Genomic DNA, 22,411 nt, shown 5'->3' with positions numbered 1-22,411 from the left:
CGGAATCCACCCCGACATCACCAACAAAACAAAAAACAAAACAAAAACTCCTGGACCGACTGGGCGAACAAGAACTGATGATCCGGATGAGGCCCGACGTGGGATGGGCGCCATCCGAGCCAACCGGGGCAAGGAAACCTCTCGGGCCAGCTAGGGCGTGGAAGCCCGACAAGCTGGCTAGGCACCCCCGGATCCATCGGTGGGGACCCAGAGCCGATGCCACCATACCAACCGGAATGCCAGTACTCCCCGATGCTTCGTGTGATAACTTCTACATTCTGTCACATTAGTCGACGCTGGAGAGATGAAGCAGGTACAGGGAGTTAACCTGATGAGGACAGAGGGCGCTGTTTTCACTTTGGGGGAAAATCGTGCCCAATTTAAACGGCCTCGTACTCAATTCTTGCTCGTACAATATGCATATTATTATTACTATTGGATAGAAAACACTCTCTAGTTTCTAAAACCGTTTGAATTTTGTCTGTGAGTAAAACAGAACTCATTTGGCAGCACACTTTCTGACCAGGAAGTGGAAAGTCTGAAAATGATGCTCTGTTCAAGGACCTGCCTATAAATGGGCATGATACGTATGAGTATACATGCACGTCATACACCTTCCCCTAGATGTCAAGAGGAAGTGAGAGAAGAAATGAAGTGATTATCTTGGTCTGAGGTGGAATAAATCCTCTTGGAATGACGTGTCCGCCATTTCCTGTTTTCTGGAAAGCGCGAAGATGAACCTGGAATTGCCTTCTGGACAGCTGTCGTTATAGGCGAATACTATCTCCGGCTTTGATTTTATTTGATACATGTCACAATATCATCGTAAAGTATGTTCTTTCAATATAGTTTTATTAGATTATTGAAAATTTTTCGGGACGTTAGGCGTGTTGCGTTGTCTGTGTTTGTTGACGATGGAGAGCTTCGCGCCACTTGGGCAGTGTGCTTGCTAATTCAAGAGGGAAAAACGATGTTCTAAATCCAAACAACGACTGTTCTGGACAAAGGACCCCTTGTACAACATTCTGATGGAAGATCACCAAAAGTAGGACCCATTTTGTGATGCTATTTCATATATCTGTCGAACTGTGTACTAGTAGTTTTGCGCCCAGGTTTTGGCCAATCTCTCGCTATAACATAAGCCTTATGTCGTAATGAAGATATTTTTAGAATTCTAACTGCGATTGCATTAAGAACTAGTGTATCTATCATTTCCTATACAACATGTATTTTTTTGTAATGTTTATGAATAGCTATTTGGTCAGAATAGGTGAGAGTCTAATAGAAATATCCGCACATTCTGTGAAAAAGATGCTACGTTAGCATAATGGATAACCACTGATTTCAGCTCTAAATATGCACATTTTCGAACAAAACATAAGTGTATGTATAACCTGATGTTATAGGACTGTCATCTGAGGAAGGTTTATGAAGGTTAGTGAAAATTAATATCTTTTGCTGGTTTATTCGCTAACGCTAACGTGCCTATTGCTATCGCTAACGTGCCTTGATGAATGAATGCGGTTGTGTGGTAGGCTATTGTAGTAAGCTAATATAATGCTATATTGTGTTTTCGCTGTAAAACACTTAAAAAATCGGAAATATTGGCTGGATTCACAAGATGTTTGTCTTTAATTTGCTGTACACCATGTATTTTTCAGAAATGTTTTATGATGAGTATTTAGGTATTTCACGTTGGTCTCTATAATTACTCTGGCTGCTTCGGTGCTATTTCTGACGGTAGCTGTGATGGTAGCAGCAATGTAAAACTGATTTATACCTCAAATATGCACATTCGAACAAAACATAGATTTATTGTGTAACATGTTATAGGACTGTCATCTGATGAAGTTGTTTCTTGGTTAGTTTGGTTGGTTCTTGGTTAGTTTGGTTGGTTTCGTGCATGCTACCTGTGCTGTGAAAAATGTCTGTCCTTTTTTGTATTTGGTGGTGAGCTAACATAAATATATGTGGTGTTTTCGCTGTAAAACATTAAAAAAATCGGACATGTTGACTGGATTCACAAGATGTGTATCTTTCATTTGCTGTATTGGACTTGTTAATGTGTGAAAGTTAAATATTTCTAAAAAATATTTTTTTAATTTCGCGCTCTGCAATTTCAGTGGAATGTGGGAGGAGTTCCGCTAGCGGAACGCCGGGGCTAATAAGGAACGGACATGGAACGAGACAGGAACAGCGTCAGCATACAAGAAAACATAGACAAAAAACAATCAATGCAGAAGCGGGGAACAGAGATGGGGAGCACCCCCCATCCACATCGACGGGACAGTAGTGGAGAGGGTAGAAAGTTTTAAGTTTCTCGGCATACACATCACGGACAAACTGAATTGGTCCACCCACACAGACAGCGTGGTGAAGAAGGCGCAGCAGCGCCAACCATGCACGAAACCAACTTGTCACAAAAAGCACTCACAAACCTTTTACAGATGCACAATCGAGAGCATCCTGTTGGGCTGTATCACCGCCTGGTACGGCAACTGCTCCGCCCACAACCGTAAGGCTCTCCAGAGGGTAGTGAGGTCTGCACAACGCATCACCGGGGGCAAACTACCTGACCTCCAGGAGACCTACACCACCCGATGTCACAGGAAGGCCATAAAGATCATCAAGGACAACAACCACCCGAGCCACTGCCTGTTCACCCCGCTATCATCCAGAAGGCGAGGTCAGTACAGGTGCATCAGGCAGCCTGGCGCCCTCAAATGTCCTCTGGTCTCATGAAACAAAAATAGAACAGTTTGGCCATAATGTCCATTGTTATGTTTGGAGGAAAAAGTTGGAGGATTGCAACCGTGAAGCACAGGGGTGGCAGCATCATGGTGTGGGGGTGCTTTGCTGCAGGATGGACTGGTGCACTTCACAAAATAGATGGCATCATGAGGGAGGGAAATTATATGGATATATTGAAGCAACATCTCATGACATCAGGCTACCCAAAACATTTGACCCAAGTTAAACAATTTAAAGGCAATGCTACCAAATACTAATTGAGTATGTAAACTTCTGACCCACTGGGAATGTGATGAAAGAAATAAAAGCTGAAATAAATCATTCTCTCTACTGTTATTCTGTCATTTCACATTCTTAAAATAAAGTGGTGATCCTAACTGACCTAAGACAGGGAATTTTACTAGGATTAAATGTCAGGAATTGTGAAAAACTGAGTTTGAAATGTATTTGGTTAAGGTGTATATAAACTTCCGACTTCAACTGTATAAGACACTTATATGTACCGACATTTGTTGTTTCTCTAAAATCTGCGATCTTGACACAAGGCGCAGCATGATTTACAACTGTCCTGTTGACGTGACGCCGATCCCCAAGAAGTCCTCTTAAAACAGTTTTGAAAAAGTTTAACAGTGCAGTTTGGAAGGGCATTTGTTTTAATTGTTGTTGTTTTATTAAGCTTGGACAACATAACGGTACACAACATTGATTATTTCAGTGCCTAAGTAAACCAAGACTTTTGTAATATGACTAAACATACAAATGTAATTGTTGTTATATTACAGTGGAATATTACATAATGTTAGTTTATAATTTGTGCAGGTAGTTTTCCCATTACATTTTCAAATGCAACTGCACGTTTCAAGCACTGCATTCATTAAATACTTTTCACAAGACAATTTTTACTATTGCATGCATAACAAGACCCACAAACACTTTATCAGACTAGATTTCACATAAATGGCAACATACAAAACAAAACACAGTTGTGTGTGAGCTCCTAAAAGCAGCAAAGGGGAATATAAAGCATGTTTTTATGCATAGAAGAACAGATCAACGATGTACAAAATGCAGACAAATAGAAAAACACATAACATGAACAACAACCCATTGATAGCAGACACTAACGTGATTCGAACAGGGTGCTAGGATGAGGTGAATAGCCCATTGAGCCAAATGTTACAGTAGAATCATTTTGAAGCATTTTCAAAAAATCTGAAAGCTATGAAAAATACATCCAAATGAGAACTTTCCCTTAGAGCTAAGATTATAAGACTATTGATGAACTCAGATTGCATATTGTGATCCCAGCAGGCGAAATATTAGGTGCCAAGATTGTGTCACTATGTACAAACAAAGGAGACCGGCTGGTGTTAGTGTGTTAACGTTGTCGAGGGTTGTTGTGAGTCTTTCAAATGGAGATCTTATTTCTCTTCTTCATCCTTTTCCCCCTCTGTTGGATCATTGATTTTCTCATCTAAGGACAGCTCAGAAGATGGTGCTCCAGCGTTTGGGAGGAGGGCGGGACTTGGTCTCCTGTAAACAGAGGGAAGTAGAAGTAATACATTAGATGATTGACATCTGAATAATACATTCTATACAACCAAAGGAGGAAATACAGAGTTTAAAAGTGCTGAGTGTCTCTGTATTCGATGGAAAGAAGTATTTCTATTTTCTATGAGATAAGATTGGGGTTTAAATTGTTATTTGTATTTATATGATTGTCAAATGTCACATTTTCAGGGATTCTTAATTAGTACATACTCTCGGGAAATGGGGTTGAGGAAGGTTTAAAGACATCAATAAATAATACCATCAATAAAAAGGAGTGATGCAATAGAGATTAAACTGAAAAAGCATTGATAACAAAATACACAGTTTGTAATTCATTTCCCTAATACCTATATATTTACATGAAAATTGCATAGCCAAATACAGTGTAGTTACAGTGCACTTACATACCTGTTTGCTTACTGTTACACCTGTTTATAACAATGTGTACCTACACTGTAATTACACTGTAACTACTATGTAAATGTATAGGAAGTATATCAAGGGAACCCAACCTTAAAAATATATGCTTTTTTCATTTAATTAATTGCTGATGCATATGTTGTTAGCTTAGTATGATGGCAAATACATTTCAATGTAATTAGCTTTTTTGTGATTTTATGTATAGATGAATGATGATTCAGGATGGATATGGCTAGGTTACATCTCTAATTTACTCACTGATTCATGAAATCACCACTGTTGTTTTGAGAGGTAAACACAAACAAGAAAACAATGTTTATCAGGTGCAATCTTTAGACAGTGTAACTGTGTAGTGACAAGATAAACTTGCGACACAAACGTCAGTATGTCTCACCAGGTTGAAGATTTTGGACAGTGTTCCTTGGTCTCTGCGGCGTCTGTGAGGTGACTTTGTGGCATCAGCACGCGGTGGCGTGGCCTAGAACAAAATGCTTTATAAACACATGGAACATGGCTGGACCTGGAACCTTATCAGTGCTCAGTTCTTATTAGATGAAGTAGGGAGAGAGGACACCAAAATGGTGTTGAACTAGTAGTTATATTGAGTTTAATATATTTTGATAAATACAATGGGTATAAATGTTACATTACTACAATTCTCTTTTGAATTAAACCCAGAAATGTCATGTTGCTATCAAAATAAATTGGCTTCATTCAGTGATCTGTTAGTGTAAAAGAATGCTGTGAATTAGACAGGAAGAGAGATAAATAAAGAACGACCAGCATTACAGCTACCTTTAGGGGGAAAGATGGAAGTCAAAGGCATGCATTACTTCAGAACACACATAACACAGAGAACTGGTGAAGAGCACATGTCAACTCTTACACACTGGACAGCTCACTCTATGGACACAGAGGAGTTGAATGAAAACACACACAAATGCAGGATGATTAGTGAGTCACTATGAACAGAGGAGGGGGCAGAGATGAAAGAGTCTCAGACTGGTAAGGAAAGGAAAGGTGGAACTGTTGTATATAGGGGTCCCTGAGTCCTTAACGGTTGTGGTTCATAAATAGTGTGTCAAAGTCATCCAGAAGCAGTGACTGAATTGAATCGTCAGAAACACAAATCATGAAATATATTGGCACCACAGTCTAAGCTCCTATTCCAGGAGAACTGCGTTCGACGTTGACATCTGACATTTTCCATCAGAGTAAGAATAGTAACATTTCACGTAAACAATGTTTGTACTTAGCAAAATTCAATTCAAGCTATGTAAGGAAATATATATATTTTTGATGTTAACTGTCTTGAAGAATCACACAAGGGAAAGGATGAAGAGCTGGGAGAGTAAGAGTTAATTAAGAGGGAAGAACAACATATCAAGACGCTCACAGAACGACGTTAGAGAACGTCTTCAGACAGAGGGAGACATTGAGATGTCATTATTACGCACAGGGCTGTAAAGTCAGCAGTGTTTTGGGGGTTTAGGACTGAGTTTGAATGACCTACCAAGCCCAACACCTTCCTCCACTGGACATGAAAGAGAAAGAGAGGATCAGGAAGATTCATGAAGGCCTACTGGAGGAGCGCCTGTTACTATAACTGCTGAGAATCTAGCTACCCAACTTGCACAGGCCCATGAAGAGATGTAAGTCATGCAATGTAAAAAGCAAGGACAGTTTAAAAGCTAATTAACATTGTTTTCTTGACAGAGGCTTAAAGAAACTGTAACCACAGTAAATACAAAAATAATACAAAATGAGGTAATTGAACTCACCCTGGACTTGGGATGGGGAGAGGATGTCGCCTGAGGCTACAGAACACAACAACTGATAAGGTCCTATTCTATGAGTTCAAAGATGGTTACATGAAAACATTGGCTAATTCGTCAAATCCTTTGCAATACCAGAATTAGATTTTTAAAAACTGTATTTTTTCAAGTTTGTAGCAGCGATGCAGGCCTAGAGACACAACTTGTCTTGTATTAGATAACTACTTTTTCAACTTTACAATTACAATTGTTTATATAAACTAATACAATACATGTTATAACAGATACAAATGCAGTGAGGTATTCAATCCTAAGATACTCACGCTCAAGCTCCTGAAGAAATGCATTACGGCATTCTCATTAGCCCGACGTCGAGGGGCTGGCTTGGGGGAGGTGGCATGACCCCGGAAGGACCCCTAAAGTTATAAACATGAGTCAAAAACTCACTGATGTCTTACTGCTACCGTTGGACATTCAGGCTCAATGAAATGTCTACATGGTAATAGAGCAAATGTTAATCAACTCCATAAACATCCTTTTGTATTTTAAATACCGTTTTCAACTTGAGGTGACTTTCTGAACAGATACTATGCTATGTATTTCTTCATAATAATAATTTGTTACTTTTATTTGTAATTTGTTAACTATCTATTTTTTACTTAACACCTATTTTTCTTAAAACTGCATCGTTGGTTAATATGGGCTTGTAAGGGGGAGGTGGCATGATTCAGCGCATGTGACAAATAAAATTTGATTAGATTTAATGTTATGCATCTTAGTTCACCTAGTTAGTTTTCTTACATTGTCTGCTCAATGGAATTAGAAATTAAATTAAATGCATACAGATGAGTACAAAAAGGGTTGCATAACCAAATCCTCCTCACATGAAGGTGATTAGGAGTTGTTTTTTTAAGCTGTCTGACTGGAGGATTGCACTTCAATGGAAGATGCTCAAAACCTGTATAAAGAAACTATTCTATAAACTATAATTGGGCAGAAAGAAATTCAGATTTCCAAGAAATTGGCAAACAATGAACCTATCTAGAAGTACAACTTTACTACAGCAAGAAAATTCAGCCGGAATTCAAGAATCCTACTTTCTTTGTAGGTGTATGCAGATCACAACTACAGATGTAGGATCTTAATTTGTTCACTCCTTTTGTTGCTGCAAATTTTCCTACACTGCAGGAAATTCAGATGAGATTCGTGATTTAGATACATTTCTGAAAACCCATACTAACTCATGGTTATATTAACAGTATTGCACTTTGTAGCCTACTTTTGTCCAGCCTAACCGCCGATCAAGAAACATTATGGGCTAAATGTTCAAATCTTGTTGGTGCAGGATTATTTTGCTACGACAATACTGGTCAAATTAAGATACTACATCTGTAACACAAACTACAGCATTATGTTAGGTTACATTCTCATATCTGTAAGTGTTTAACACAAGCACAGAGTAGATAAGACAGGATATTCTTTCAGTATGTCTGCAATGGGAAAATGCTGTAATTTTCTGGTCTAAAATCCATATATATATTGATAAAACATTACAAACAAATGCATAGCACCAGGGATAAGCTGTTGTGGACCTGCCATCACTCTGCAAACTGCCCCCCTTCCTTAGTTTTGGTTGCGATAAAATCTAGAGAAAATAAGCTAAAGACGGAGCTCAGAATCATTTGGGGGTGTTTGATCGACATGCTCAGCATTAGGAAAAAACATTCAACCTTATAACCCGCAGAGGACCACCTGGTGCCTAATGCAAACAGATCACATTTGATATTCTGTTTGCTATCAAGTCTGTACAGCTAAACCAATGGTGGTCAAAGTTTTATGAATTAAAATAAACTATGCAGTAGTTGTATTTCAAATACAAAACACCAAACATCCAAGATCTGCCCACAGTTCCCCTGAGAGCTGCCCCTAAACCCGACTGTTGATTCTAACTATTTCAATCATTTGAGGAACTCTAAGTGCAAATATATTTTATGAGTTAAGGCGCTGATTTTTCTACATTGGTAAAAACATTAAAGACATGCTTCGGAACTTTGACAACTAGTACGTTTAAAAAAAAACTATTTTAAACGCTTTGGGCTGGATGCGTCAATATGTAGTTCATACATGCATAATCTACGATCAGAATTACTGCCTTACCTCAATTAGCCACGAAATCCCTAGTTTGAAAGCGACTGTTTACTGGAAGCTGTGCTGCGCCATTTTCAACCATGTGGGTCAGGCCCCTAGCCAATGAGCTTAAGCCCCTCCCCTTTTGAGTGACAGCTAGCAAGATGCACATACAGCAGAGCGAGATAGAGAGAGAGCAATGGCGTGGTGCACATACTGTACCTGCACATAAACTGAGTATACCAAACATTAGGAACACCTTCCTAATATTGAGTTTGCACCCCCCCCTTTTGCCCTCAGAACAGCCTTAATTCGTTGGAGCACAGACTCTACAAGGTTTCGAAAGCGTTCCACAGGGATGCTGGCCCATGTTGACTCCAAAGCTTCCCACAGTTGTGTCAAGTTGGCTGAATGTCTCTTGATACACACGGAAAACTGTTGAGCATGAAAAACCTTGCAGCATTGCAGTTCTTGACACAAACCGGTGCGCCTGGCACCTACTACCATACCCCGTTCAAAGGCACTTAAATCTTTTGTCTTGCCCATTCACCTTCTGAATGGCACACAATCAATTGTCTCAAGACTAAAAAATCATTCTTTAACCTGTCTGCTCCCGTTCAAATACGCTGATTGAAGTCGATTTAACAAGTGACATTAATAAGGGATCCTAGCTTTCATCTGCAGTCACCTAATCAGTCTATGTCATGGAAAGAGCAGGTGTTCTTAATGTTTTGTATACTCAGTGTATGTGACGTAGTACGCCATTTTCGGGGACCACTTTTGGCTCGTGAATGCTACTTTCCGAACTACTCTCTTAAAGAGAAAATAAATTAAGTGTATTCCTCTTTATCAAAGCGAATTCCTGTTATCTTTAGCGGTTCTATAGCTAGCCCTTCAACTATTCCTCAACATAGCTGCCATAGCATTAGCTACTCTTCCTGGGGTCCAACAAAATGTCAATTATATACAATTTTACAAAAATTATATAACATTTCACAATAGATTTCGCAACACATTAGATCTGGAATAGAAATGAAATTTAACCAATTATCTGAGATTTTATTACACCAGGTATTCTAGCTCTACAAGTATTTTAGCTCTGCACAATAAGTAAATCACCAATTTTCAAAGAATCTCTTTCTTGACCGCAGACTCCAACACAAACACTGGACAGATCCATCCTTACCATCATCATCTTAGACCTCTATAGACTGGAAGAGTCTTGGTGAGGCAATTGGTTATGACAGTTGGTAACTCCAGATGCTCACCTTGCTCCCTTTCTTTTTGTCGCCTCCAAAGAAAGTGCTAATCTGATCCATCAGACCAGGGGCCTTCTTCCTCCTGCTCAGTCCAAATGAGCTTTGCCCTGAGCTACTCGCTGTGGTCATGCTGGACAGTGGTTAGGTTGGGTGGGCTTGAACGCTCTGTATCTGGGAGTAAGACTTCTTGCAAACAATCCAAACCAACTCTGTAAACGCTCTACTGTTGCTCCTCTATCTATGTTACTTTTCTATACGTCTGACGTTGGATAGGCAGTGTTTAAAGGTGTCGTCCCCGTGCCCCAATGCACCATGGGAGATGATGCGGGTAAGGTGGGGGTAGGCAGCCACAGTGGCATCCATGGTGCTGGCCTGACTCCAGGCATTCTTTGGTCCATCAGTGCCTGTGGAGTCAGTCACTACCGCCCTCTGCATGGGCCAGCCATTGTTCTCTCCCCTCCCCCATCTGCCTCACCCAGTCTGAGGAACAACAAGGGTTATGTACGAGGCTGAACTAGGGCCCTGATGAGTAACAGTCTCCAGCACTGTGAACCCATTGTTGAAATGGACCCTATTTATCTTTTTGATAGATTATATTGAAATAGGATTTAAATTAGCCCTGTTTTCCATACAGAGTTGACTAGAAAAGGAAACACCCAAAAGCTAACAAATGTTCAAACATATGGAAACATATTAAAACAAACTATTTTAAAGAGAAATAATAACTACACAAATGTTATGGTCAGCCATGGAAAGAGCTTTGACCTCCATTACTGTAAATATCATATTGTAGGGCAGCCTCCGAAGTAACTCTTCTTATAAACTGTATGCAAGGATTCATCTGTGTTGTTTGAGGAATGCCTCATTATCTTTCCAACCCCCAATGTCACGCTTCTAGGTAGCAGAGGTTCTGTTGTCTTTACAGGTCAGTAGGTCTGATATCTGATTGGAGGTTAACTTTACAGTAATGCTATTGGTAAACAACTCAGATGTTATAAAAGGGTCTTATTTTGTTCCTAAACTGCTGTGGTTCTTTCTGTCTGTCTGTCTTTCTCTTTCTCCCATGAGCCATCGCTCAGGCCATGGTTCCTCTCTCTCTCTCTCTCTCTCTCTCTCTCTCTCTCTCTCTCTCTCTCTCTCTCTCTCTCTCTCTCTCTCTCTCTCTCTCTCTCTCTCTCTCTCTCTCTCTCTCTCTCTCTCTCTCTCTCTCTCTCTCTCTCGTAAAGCTTGTTAATGCTTTGTAGCTTATGCTTTATGCCTTGTATGTGAATCCATTCATTTTACCAAGTAATTAAATACTATTGTATTTAGAATTCCATTCTCAGACATTTCCTGATTGCCTATTACTGTAACTCAACTATAGTCTTGCATGTTTTAATTATCTTTATGGAGTCAGATAAACATTTTAATAGGCTAATTAAATAGTCTTATCATAGGTCGCATGTAAGATACATACAATAGACACATATCAAATATTACCCCACTACAGTAAATGGTGACCCCAACGTGCTCTATCATTAGGAACTTGTGGATTATATTGATAACTTTGGAAGTACAGTAAATGGTGACTTCCGACTTGATCTTACGGATACTTTGGATTAAATTAGAGTTTATTCTATTAGATTCCTCGATATATAACGAATACGTAGTTTACGTGATGTCGAATATGCAAGCAACAGATATTTCTGAGTTATGGCAAACGGCTTGTATTAATGATTTGATCAAATAGAACCAAATGGAACCTAGTCTTTGCTAGACAGAGAGACTAATACAGAAAGAGAGAGAGGAAGGAAGTGAGAAAGAAAGTGACAGGGAGAGGGAGAGAGAGAGAGAGAGAGGTGGGAAGAAGAGTGAAAGACAGAGAGAGATAGAGAGAGAGAGAAACAGAAAGAGAAAGACAGCAGTGCAAATTTACTTAGAATTTTCATGTGTCTTGTTTGTCTCAAGTCGTCAATGTGAGTGAATCTCTGTCCATCGTGTCCATCGTCCGTCATCTGTTTTGTCTGTTTTCCCACCCTTGTTTTCACTGCTTTGCCGGCTCCCCACCTCAAGAAGGTAGGTGTTTTACTACATTGCATCTTGTTGTGAATTGTATGTTATTATAAATAACCTTAATAACCTGTTGTAATGTTGTTTTTCATTTATATAAAGATGTGTTTTCTTGCAGACATTGGCTGTGAAGTTTAAGTTGGTTGGTAGGTATATAGTACATAACTGTCTTGTATTGCAAGTAACGTTTACAAGCATGTAAATATTTGTATATTTTTCCATTTGTTTGCTGGTAAATATTTGAAACTTGCTCGAATTGGCTGTAAATGTATACATTTGCATATTAAATGTATTCATTGCAAGTTGTCACTTGCATACTCCCTATCCGGCGCTCTAGGTCACCAGGCTGCTCATTATTACACACACCTGTCACCATTGTTACGCGCACCAGCCTCATCAGACTCACCTGGACTTCATGACCTGCCTGATTACCTTCCCTATATATGTCACTTCCCCAGGTGTTATTGACTCTGTTTCTGTTTCATGTCTGTGTGCGTTTCTTGTTTGGTATTATGTTCCATTTATTTATTAAATGATTCACTCCCTGTACTTGCTTCCTGACTCCCAGTGCACACGTTACACAAGTAAAATGTTCAATTGACTGTTCAGTTGCCCAGTTCCTTACTGGTCCTTCTCCCTAGCCATTCATCTTTTGTGTCCAAATAAAAATTGAGGCCAGGTTTGGTATGGAATTGGACATTGGTTTCTAGTTAGTGTTTGCATATCTGGAGGGTCTATATTTGTGTACGTAATATGGCAGAAGTGTCCAGGAGTCCATTACACAGCAGGGTTGAGTCATCACCACATTGCTATGCTTATTCAAGCCCCATCATGTCAAACACTTAAAAGACAGAGTAGGGGGTTAAAGGCCTTAATTAAACTGGCCTGTACCTTGACGTGGTGAGAGGGCTTCCAACTAAACCAAGCCCATGTTATTGAAAATAAAGTATCCATTGCTTTTCCATCCCACCACCCTTTACTGAGACTGGCTGCCTGTCGAGGACAAGTGACAGGAAGAACTTGCCGCAGCACCTGTCTCTTGATTCTGCCTCTTTCCTCATCCTCTCTCCTGTCTCTCCAGATTAAATTCTGCATCTAGTGACGTCTGATTGCCCAACAATCTGCCCACTCATCCCATCCCCTCCATCTCATTAAATCATCTAAATCTGTTAATGGCATGTCATTATCTACTAAAAAAAATTGCTAACCGTATCATACTGGACACATAATATATGAGATAAGCAGATGAGCTAAAAACACTAGCACTGCAAACACGGAACAAAGAGAGCAGCAGTGCATGGACTTCGTAGTCTGCCTCTTCAAGTCCCCCTTCCGAGACCTGCTGCCTGTTGAGAACAACTGACAGGCAGAACCTCCCAACCACACAGCACCCACCTCTCTATTCCACACACCAGAATTAAGTATTAAAGTCTGATTGCCATGTGAGTGTACAAAAAATTATCTGTGAAAATAAATGAATGACAAGCCTGTGTCACAAAAATATAAAAGTTTATTTATTAAAATCAGGTTGGTTTTCACAGCTGTTTCACAAGGTATTCATTATTTTAAATTGTAAGGTATACTTTGATGGTATTTATTTGTTCCACATTATTAATTATTGTATCGTAGCATAGTTTGGACACATCTACTATTTATTTTTACTGTTTTCTACATTGTAGAATAATAGTGAAGACATCAAAACTATGAAAAAACACATATTGAATCATGTAGTTACCAAAAAAGTAAACATATTTTAGATTTTAGATTCTTCAAAGCAGCCACCCTTTATCCTTGATGACAGCTTTGCATACTCTTGCATTCTCTCAACCAGCTTCATGAAGTAGTCACCTGGAATGCATTTCAATTAACAGCTGTGCCTTCTTAAAAGTTAATTTGTGGAATTTCTTTCCTCAAAGAGTATGAGCCAATCAGTTGTGTTGTGACAAGGTAGGGGTAGTTTACAGAAGATAGCCCCATTTGGTAAAATACCAAGTCATTACCATCATTACTTTAAGACAAGAAGGTCGGTCAATTCAGAAAATGTCAAGAACTTTGAAAGTTTCTTCAAGTGCAGTCGCAAAAACCATCAAGCTCTATGTTGAAACTGGCTCTCATGAGGACCGCCACAGGAAAGGAAGAGTTACCTTTGCTGCAGAGAGCATAAGTTAATTAGAGTTCACAGCACCTCAGATTGCCGCACAAATATATGCTTCACACAGATCAAGTAACAGACACATCTCAACATCAACTGTTCAGAGGCGACTGTGTGAATCAGGCCTTCATGGTCGAACTGATACAAAGAAACCACTACTAAAGGACACCAATAAGAAGAAGAGACTTGCTTGGGCCAAGAAACTCGAGCAATGGACATTAAACCGGTGGATATCTGTCTTTTGGTCTGATGAGTCCAAATTTGTAAGACGTAGAGTAGGTGAACGGATGATCTCTGCATGTGCGGTTCCCACTGTGAAGCATGGAGCAGGAGGTGTGATGGTGTGGGGGGGCTTTGCTGGTGACACTGTCAATGATTTATTTAGAATTGAAGGCACACTTAACCAGAATGGCCACCACAGCATTCTGCGGCGATACGCCATCCCACCTGGTTTGCGCTTAGTGGGACTATCATTTGTTTTTCAACAGGACAATGACCCAACACACCTCCAGGATGTGTAAGGGCTATTTGACCAAGAAGGAGAGTGATGGAGTGCTGTATCAGTTGAACTGGCTTCCACAATCACCCGACCTCGACCCAATTAAGAAGGTTTGGGATGAGTTGGACCGCAGAGTGAAAGAAAAGCAGCCAACAAGTTCTCAGCATATGTGGGATCTCCTTCAAGACTGATGGGAAAGCATTCTTCATGAAGCTGGTTGAGAGAATGCCAAGAATGTGCAAAGCAGTCATCAAGGCAAAGGCTGGCTATTTGAAGAATCTCAAATATAAAATATATTTTGATTTGTTTAACGCTCTTTTGGTTACTACATGATTCCATATGTGTTATTTCATAGTTTTGATGTCTTCACTATTATTCTACAATGTAGAAAATAGTGAGAATAAAGAAAAACCCTTGAATCAGTAGGTGTGTCCAAACTTTTTACTGGTTCTGTATATATTCAACCACAAGGGTGTACTAAAAAGCTATGCAAGATAGAAAAAATGTATCATAATAGAGGACTTCTGAAATAAATGTATTTCAGTTTAGATAAGCGAAGTGCAGGTTAAACTAAAAACATGACAGCGAGACAAGCCAGTGTATGAATCAAATGGATTTGCATATGAATGGATTGGGAATTAGCTGACTTCGTGATCTGTAAGGTAAGTAACTTTGATGTAGAAGAAAAAGAAACGCACACCTATTTAGGCGAGGTGCTGGCTAGCGGAGTAGAAAACTTGAAAATAAAGGAGAGCCGCACACTCTAGGAGATCAGATGCCAAAATTTTATATCCAACGTTTCGACAGCAAAGCTGTCTTCATCAGCGTATAATGTACCCTGATGAAGACAGCTTCGCTGTCGAAACATTGGATATAAAAATGTTGCACCTGAGCTCCTAGAGTGTGTGGCTCTCCTTTATTTTCAAGTAACTTTAATGTGTCAAGCAGATTACACGTTTTCTTTGCCATTTCCAAAACGTAGCAATGTTTAAGACTTGGATTTCATGTTGTAATGTTAACAAGGTACCCAAAAGTAGTTTGAACGAATGTTTTCATCTTATTAGCTAAACAAAACTTGTTTAGACAGCGAAATTGTCACGGAAATCAGCCTTGTTTGCATAATGTTAACAAGGTACCCAAAAATAGTTTGAATTAGTAGTTTCACTTTATTAGCTAAACAAAACTTGTTTAAACAGCGAAATCGTTGCTGAAATCAGCCTTGTTTGCATAGCGATGATGAAAAGAACGTAATTTAGGCTGTAATGATCTCCAAAATTCTGATCATTAGGACATCACACCGTTGACATAGCAACGGTCGCTGATAGTTTATCGACTCCCATTGTGACGCAGAGGGGGACACTATATTTGGCCGGGGTACATTATTTGGAATGACAGGCCCCCGTGTTGAGGATCAGCTTTGGCAGATGTGTTGTTGCCTACCCTTACCACCTGGGGGCGGCCCGTCAGGAAGTCCAGGATCCAGTTGCAGAGGGATGTGTTTAGTCCCAGGGTCCTTAGCTTAGTAAGAGCTTTGAGGGCACTATAGTGTGAACGTTGAGCTGTAGTCAACGAACAGCATTCTCACATAGGTGTTCCTTTTGTCCAGGTGGACAAAAGTGGATCTGTTAGGGCGGTACGCAAATTGTAGTGGGTCTAGGGTTTCTTGGATGATGGTGTTGCAATGAGCCATGACCAGCCTTTCAAAGCACTTCATTTCTACAGACGTGCGTGCTACAGGGCGGTAGCCATTTAGGCAGGTTGCCTTAGTGTTTGTGGGCACAGAGACTATGGTGGTCTGCTTGAAACATGTAGGTATTACAGACTCAGTCAGGGAGAGGTTGAAAATGTTAGTGAAGACACTTGCCATTGGTCAGTGCATGCTCTGAGTACGTGTCCTGGTAATCCGTCTTGCTCTGCGGCCTTGTGAATGATGATGACCTGTTTAAAGTTTTTACTCACATCGGCTATGGCTACGGAAAGCGTGAACAGAACAGCTGGTGCTGATGTTTTGTCAATGCAATATTGAAGTTTACCAAATAATGTTTGTCGAACTTTATTGTGTCATTTTTACCCATTGAAGCTGCAGCAGTTGTGAAACAGCTGATTCTGTAGCGCGGTGAGTTGTGTTGTAAAATATCCTAAAATTAGCATATTCATATTTTGGAACAAATGCCTTTTGTTATGGATGGTTATTTTTGTTGAACAAACAAAGCTATGTAAAGAAGGTAACTTTCAGAGCAAAATAATCAACTTTTCAAATCTCTAATTTTACAATAATAGGTTGGGGTGAATACCAAATATTTAATACCATTTTAAAGCTAAACAGAAAATATTGACTTAGTAGGATTAACCTGCAATGGCCTCAAAGACATTCCAAATAGTACTTTCACAGAACTCACTCCGGTGATTGATGGTGTCTAAGGTTTCTGTTTTCTGACAAATTCAGAGACCTCTGCTCTGCACACCAAAGTAGAGTACAGATAATAACTTTGACAAAGTGAGATTAAACATGAGAGTAGAATCTCAGATTGCTTTGAAACATCAGAAGAACAGATAAGCTAAAATAAAATGGAAGTGTTATGAGAGAAACACATTAATCTCAACTAGTCTAGTGTGAAATGCAGCAAGCTTCATTTTCCCCAATACAATTAGAAGGAACTTAAAAGAGAATGTTTCTTCAGAAAGTGTGAACTACACATTGTATGCCATGTCAAAAAAAGCTATTATACTTTAGCCTGACACATAGGCCTATAAACTTAACGTAGGAGGTGTGTCAAATTAAATCTGCACAATGCTAATTGTTCACTGCATGCTGGTCATGAGAGTCAAAACTCCATGAGAACAACCGGCTGTGGCTTGCACAATAGAGTTATGCTGTTCATGGGTGAACACATTGCTTCTTTTTATAAATAGTAGCACGGTTTTAATGGCTTTTGGCCACTCTATAAATGGAGTACACTTGGAGGGAGACATTTATCTAATGTCTACAGTAGTCCGTCTGTTTTGTCAGGGAGGGTCTATGAACAGAGATAGAGAGCAGGAATGCATGGAGTGGGTTGACTGCACTGCATGTGCCCTCGTGTCCAGAAGACTCTTGGCTTTGTCCCTCCAGTTTGAAGGTCGAGAGAGACTGCGGGGGAAACAATATGGGCCATGGAAGAAGATAACCTTGAACCACGAGAAGAATGTAGATCCAGAGACCAAGACACCCACCTAGGGTAGCAGCTGAGAATCTGAGATTCTGCTACTTCACAAGGCATTGTGTTGCCACTGTGCCTTAGGAGCCCACCAGCCAGGGAGACAGCTCCTCTGTTTCATCACGTGTGGATGGGGAAAGAGAATATAGGGGGTTGTTTGCTAGGCCTCTAATTACAACAGCAGTTATACTGGTTGTAACTTAACCGGGTGCTTTCTTGCCTAGTCAAATCAAATTGTATTGGTCACACACACATGCAGATGGCTCGGGTGGATGATGTCCTTGATGATGTGTTTGTCCTTTCTGTGACATTGGGTGCTGTAGGTGTCCTGGAGGGCAGGCAGTGAGCCCCCGGTGATGAGTTGGACAAACTGCACCACCCTCTGGAGAGCCCTGCAGTTAAGAGCTGTGCAGTTGCCATACGAGGTGGGGATACAGCCCAACAGGATGCTCTCAGTGGTGCATCTGTAAAAGTTTGTGAGGGTCTTAGGGGCCAGGCCGAAATTCTTCAGCCTCCTGTTGCCTCCTCCACTGTGTGTGGGTGGACCATTTCAGATTGTCATTGATGTGTACGTCGAGGAACTTGAAGCTTTTCAACTTCTCCACTGCAGTCCTGTCGATGTGGATGGGGCGTGCTCCCTCTGCTCTCTCCTGAAGTCCACGATCAGCTCCTTCGCTTTGTTGACTTTGAGGGAGAGGTTATTTTCCTGGCACCACTCGGCCAGGGCCCTCACCTCCTCCCTGTAGGCTGTCTTGTCATTGTTGATAATCAGGCCTACTACTGTTGTGTCACCTGCAAACTTGATGATTAAGTTGGAGGAGTGCATGGCCACGCAGTCATGGGTGAACAGGGAGTACAGGAGGGGGCTGTGCACTCACCCTTGTGGGGCCCTGTGTTGAGGATCAGCGTAGTGGAGGTGTTGTTTCCTACCTTCACCACCTGGGGGAGGCTCGTCAGGAAGTCCAGGACCCATTTGCACAGGTCGGAGTTCAGACACAGGGCCCCAAGCTTAATGATGAGCTAGGAGGGTACTTTGGTGTTGAAGGCTGAGCTGTAAATTAACAGTATTCTTACATAGGTATTCCTCTTGTCCAGATTGGATAGGGCAGTGTGCAGTGTGACGGCGATTGCATCGTCTGCGGATCTATTGGGGCGGTATGCAAATTGAAGTGGGTCTAGGGTGTCAGATAAGGTGGAGGTGATATGATCCTTGACTATTCTCTCAAAGCTCTCAGGGCTCCCGAGTGGCGCAGCGGTCTAAGGCATTACATCTCAGTGCTAGAGGCGTCACTACAGACACCCTGGTTTGAATCCAGGCTGTCTCACAGCCGGCTGTGATTGGGAGTCCCATGGGGCAGCGCCCAATTGACCAAGCGTCGTCCGGGTTTGGCCGGTGTAGGCCGTCATTGTAAATGAGAATTTGTTCTTAACTGACTTGCCTAGTTAAATAAAGGTTAAATAAAAAAATTATATATTAAAATGCTCTTCATGATGACTGAAGTGAATGCTATGGGGCAGTCGTCATTTAATTCAGTTAACTTTCTTTTCTTGGGTTCAGGAGCAATGGTTTCTACTTCATTCAATTCGAAAGTATGGATTATACCCCTCGTGCTCTGCGCAGGTCGAGTAATAATAACAACAAAGTCCCGCCGGTGACGTGATAGCGTGGGAGGACCACGTACTGTCTCTTATTCCTTCTTGCAAAATTAGCTTAATTGTATCACACAAGTTGACTGCTCCTGTTTTTGCTCAGATTGCATCTTCCCAGGTCCCGGTAGGGTAAGCTAAACTCTGTGTGAGTTGTGTGTACTGTCAGTCTGTCATCAACAGGTTGTGACCTGTGGGTCAGAGTGCAAAATTCGCCCTCCAAGGCTGTATGACAGCTCTCCCCTACCTATCCATTTTATCGGAAGATATCGGGCTTCCTTGTCTTGTGCTGACTTAGCCCACCAGCTAATGTGTGTGTTGGCCACCGTACTCCGGTGCTAACCTTGTCAAGATATTCTACACTGCCATGCTCGTTATCGAGGCCACAGGACACTAGTCATCTTTCGACTATTTAAAACTCAAATCACTTCCCTACATAACCACCTCTAGGAAGGTTGTCAGCTTCAGATTGCCTCCACTAGGCATCCCTCTCCCTTAGTTTACTAACTCAACCTAGCTGCCACTGTGTGTTGTCAGCTAGCTAACCAACTCAACCTAGTTTCCGCTGTGTGTTGTTAGCTTGGCTTACCAAACGACACACCATTCGTGCGTGTTTTGCATAAATAAGCCTACATTTAAAAATGATATCTCTCCTGCTCCAGCCCTGTGGTTATAGCGCCCACCAGATTATTGTAGCTCTCTACCTTACTCTGTATTGTGGTAGCTGTTGTATACAGTCTCCGGTTACTATTATATTAGTTAATTTGATGAGTCAGTATATTGCATAAGAAATACTTTTCTTCACATTCTGAGCTGAGAGAACACTGCATCACCATGATGCTGGGCATGCATGGCTGCTCCTCTTGTGGATCTGAACTACAAGTAGAAAATTGTTATGACCTGTGCCCCGCCTGCCTAGGCATTGGACAACTGCCTGAGGCCCTTTCTTACCCCTGCTTTTACTGCGCCATCCTGCCTGTGAAGGTAAGGGAAGCGCGACTCAGATAGCCATGATGATGACCTGCTCTCCACTCGAGCATCCAACTACCACTTCAGTTATCAGGATGTAACCTCCTTCACCTCAACATGGTGAAGGAGGTGCCAACTAGTGTTATGGACCCATTCAGTCTCAATGCTAAAGATGGGTTAGAGGAATCATTCCCAGGCTCTGATCACACGGAGTCTGCAGCTAACCTGTTCTTTAAGAAGGCCCGGGCAGCTACATTGTTCAGTGTGCCACCTTCACTGGCTTTTCTTACGGAGCTTCAGAGATGCTAGGCCAACACGCAAGATGGCTTTAACTCATCCTATTTCCTGGTTCTGAAGAAAGACGGAAGCTTCGGTCCAGTTCTGGATTTAAAATGGTTCAATGTTTTCCTAAAAGTTCTCCCCTTTCACACATTCTCCAAACCGTAGCCGCAGGTTAATGGTTCACGTCCCTTGACTTAAAGGATGCTTACTTTCACGTTCCTGTGTTACTGGAACACAGGCATTTTCTACGGTTCACCTTCCATGGTCAGGCATACCAGTTTGCGGTATTACCCTTCGGTCTCTCCCTAGCTCCTCGTGTCTTCACAAGATGTGTGACCGCAGCCCTGAACTCCCTCCACCTACAGCGAATCAAGATCCTTCCTTACCTCGACGACTGGCTCATCTGCGTCCTCTCTCGCGAGCATGCGGCCAAGTGCACAGCGCTGACACTGACCCACGTCCCCGCACTGGGTCCGCACTGGGTCTTACTGTGAACAACAAAAAGAGCAACTTCACACCAAGCCAAAAGGTCTCCTTTTTTGACATGTCTCTGAACTCCCGCACTATCAGGGCATGTATAACACCCAGTGCGTGGATAGCATTATTCTTCTTCTGCAACAATTCCAGTTGAGTGCATTGGTGAAGGTACGAACATTCCAACAACTGATGGGCATGCTCGGACTCCAAGCGGGACAGAAATACCAAAATATGGGTTACAAGGTCATGCTACCCTACTCTTCGGCCGTAGAGGAAAAGTGCTACCTGACTGCAGGTGTCCCTCTCAGATTCCAGCAAGGCGGGAAGTTGTGACGACCGGAGCTTCACTAGCAGGCTGGGGAGCAGTGTGGTAACACAGGTCTGTACGGGAAGAGTGGTGCCCCCGCTGTAGGAAAGAGCACATCAACGTACTAGAACTTCAGACAGTTTACCTAGCCCCGAATCACTTTCTGCCGGTTCTCAAACACAAACATGTCCTGATACGATCAGACAATACATTGACAGTGTTCCACATCAACCATCAAGGGGGAACAAAGTCTGTACGGTCCCTACAGGCGGCACAACAGCTCTTGATATGGGCCCTACCACATCTGGCCTCCCTACAAGTCATTCATCTCCCAGGCAAGGTGAACGAGGTGGCAGACTTCATGTCGCGACAGAAACTGCCCCCGGGGGGATGGAGACTTCACCCACAAGTAGTGAAGATTATATGGCAGCGGTTGGACCTGTTCGCCTCAGAGCAAACGTCCCACTGTTCCCTCTGGTTCTCTCTGGCAAAGTCCAAGAGCCCCCTGGGCATGGTGTTCAGTTTGAAATTAAAATATGACGAACACTTACCACACTGCATTTTGGTCCTCCTCTCCTTCCACCAACGAGAATCGTTACAGAAACACCCACCAAAAAAGGACCAAGCAGCATGGTAACCAAGAGCAGAGGGTTCTGGACTCCTGGACTTGGGAGGAGATACTAGACGGTAAGGGACCCTGGGCACAGGCTGGGGAATGTCGCCGCCCCAAGGAAGAACTGGAGGCAGCAAAAGCTGAGCGGCGGCGGTATGAGGTAAGGCAGCGCAACAGGCACGAGAGGCAGCCCCAAAACAATTTGGGGGCGGCACCCTGGAGATTGACGGGGTCAGGCGATAGACCTGAGCCAACTCCCCGTGCTTACCGGAAGAAGCGCAGTACTGGTCAGGCACCGTGTTATGCGGTCAAGCGCACGGTGTCGCCAGTATGCGC

At 41.9% G+C, this 22,411-nt stretch overlaps 1 protein-coding gene and 1 long non-coding RNA gene across 8 annotated transcripts; one reads left to right on the top strand and one right to left on the bottom strand.

The window, feature by feature from the left end:
- Positions 1-3,398: 3,398 nt before the first annotated feature.
- Positions 3,399-10,165, bottom strand: LOC139558849 (myelin basic protein-like). 7 transcript variants are annotated; one of them, XM_071374357.1, is made up of 7 exons: positions 9,893-10,142; positions 6,821-6,913; positions 6,504-6,539; positions 6,236-6,256; positions 5,117-5,200; positions 4,981-4,998; positions 3,399-4,284 (listed from the first exon to the last, which is right to left on the bottom strand). In XM_071374357.1, exons 1-6 carry the CDS (start codon positions 10,010-10,012, stop codon positions 4,993-4,995), a joined length of 360 nt encoding a protein of 119 aa, XP_071230458.1. In that variant the 5' UTR covers positions 10,013-10,142; the 3' UTR covers positions 3,399-4,284; positions 4,981-4,992. The 7 variants fall into 7 exon arrangements, with proteins under 7 accessions (XP_071230458.1, XP_071230459.1, XP_071230454.1 ...); XM_071374358.1 differs by lacking the exon at positions 6,236-6,256 and having other exon boundaries at positions 9,893-10,165; XM_071374353.1 differs by lacking the exon at positions 4,981-4,998.
- A 1,534-nt stretch (positions 10,166-11,699) lies between these two features.
- On the top strand, positions 11,700-12,479 carry LOC139558850 (uncharacterized). The gene is made up of 3 exons (XR_011671658.1): positions 11,700-11,938; positions 12,051-12,078; positions 12,270-12,479. It is a non-coding gene; the product is annotated as an uncharacterized lncRNA (long non-coding RNA).
- The last annotated feature ends 9,932 nt before the right edge of the window (positions 12,480-22,411 follow it).

The sequence above is a fragment of the Salvelinus alpinus genome, chromosome 29 (genome assembly GCF_045679555.1).
Source record: "Salvelinus alpinus chromosome 29, SLU_Salpinus.1, whole genome shotgun sequence".
NCBI classification, from domain to species: Eukaryota; Metazoa; Chordata; class Actinopteri; order Salmoniformes; family Salmonidae; genus Salvelinus; species Salvelinus alpinus.
This window is presented reverse-complemented; position numbering and strand designations above follow the sequence as displayed.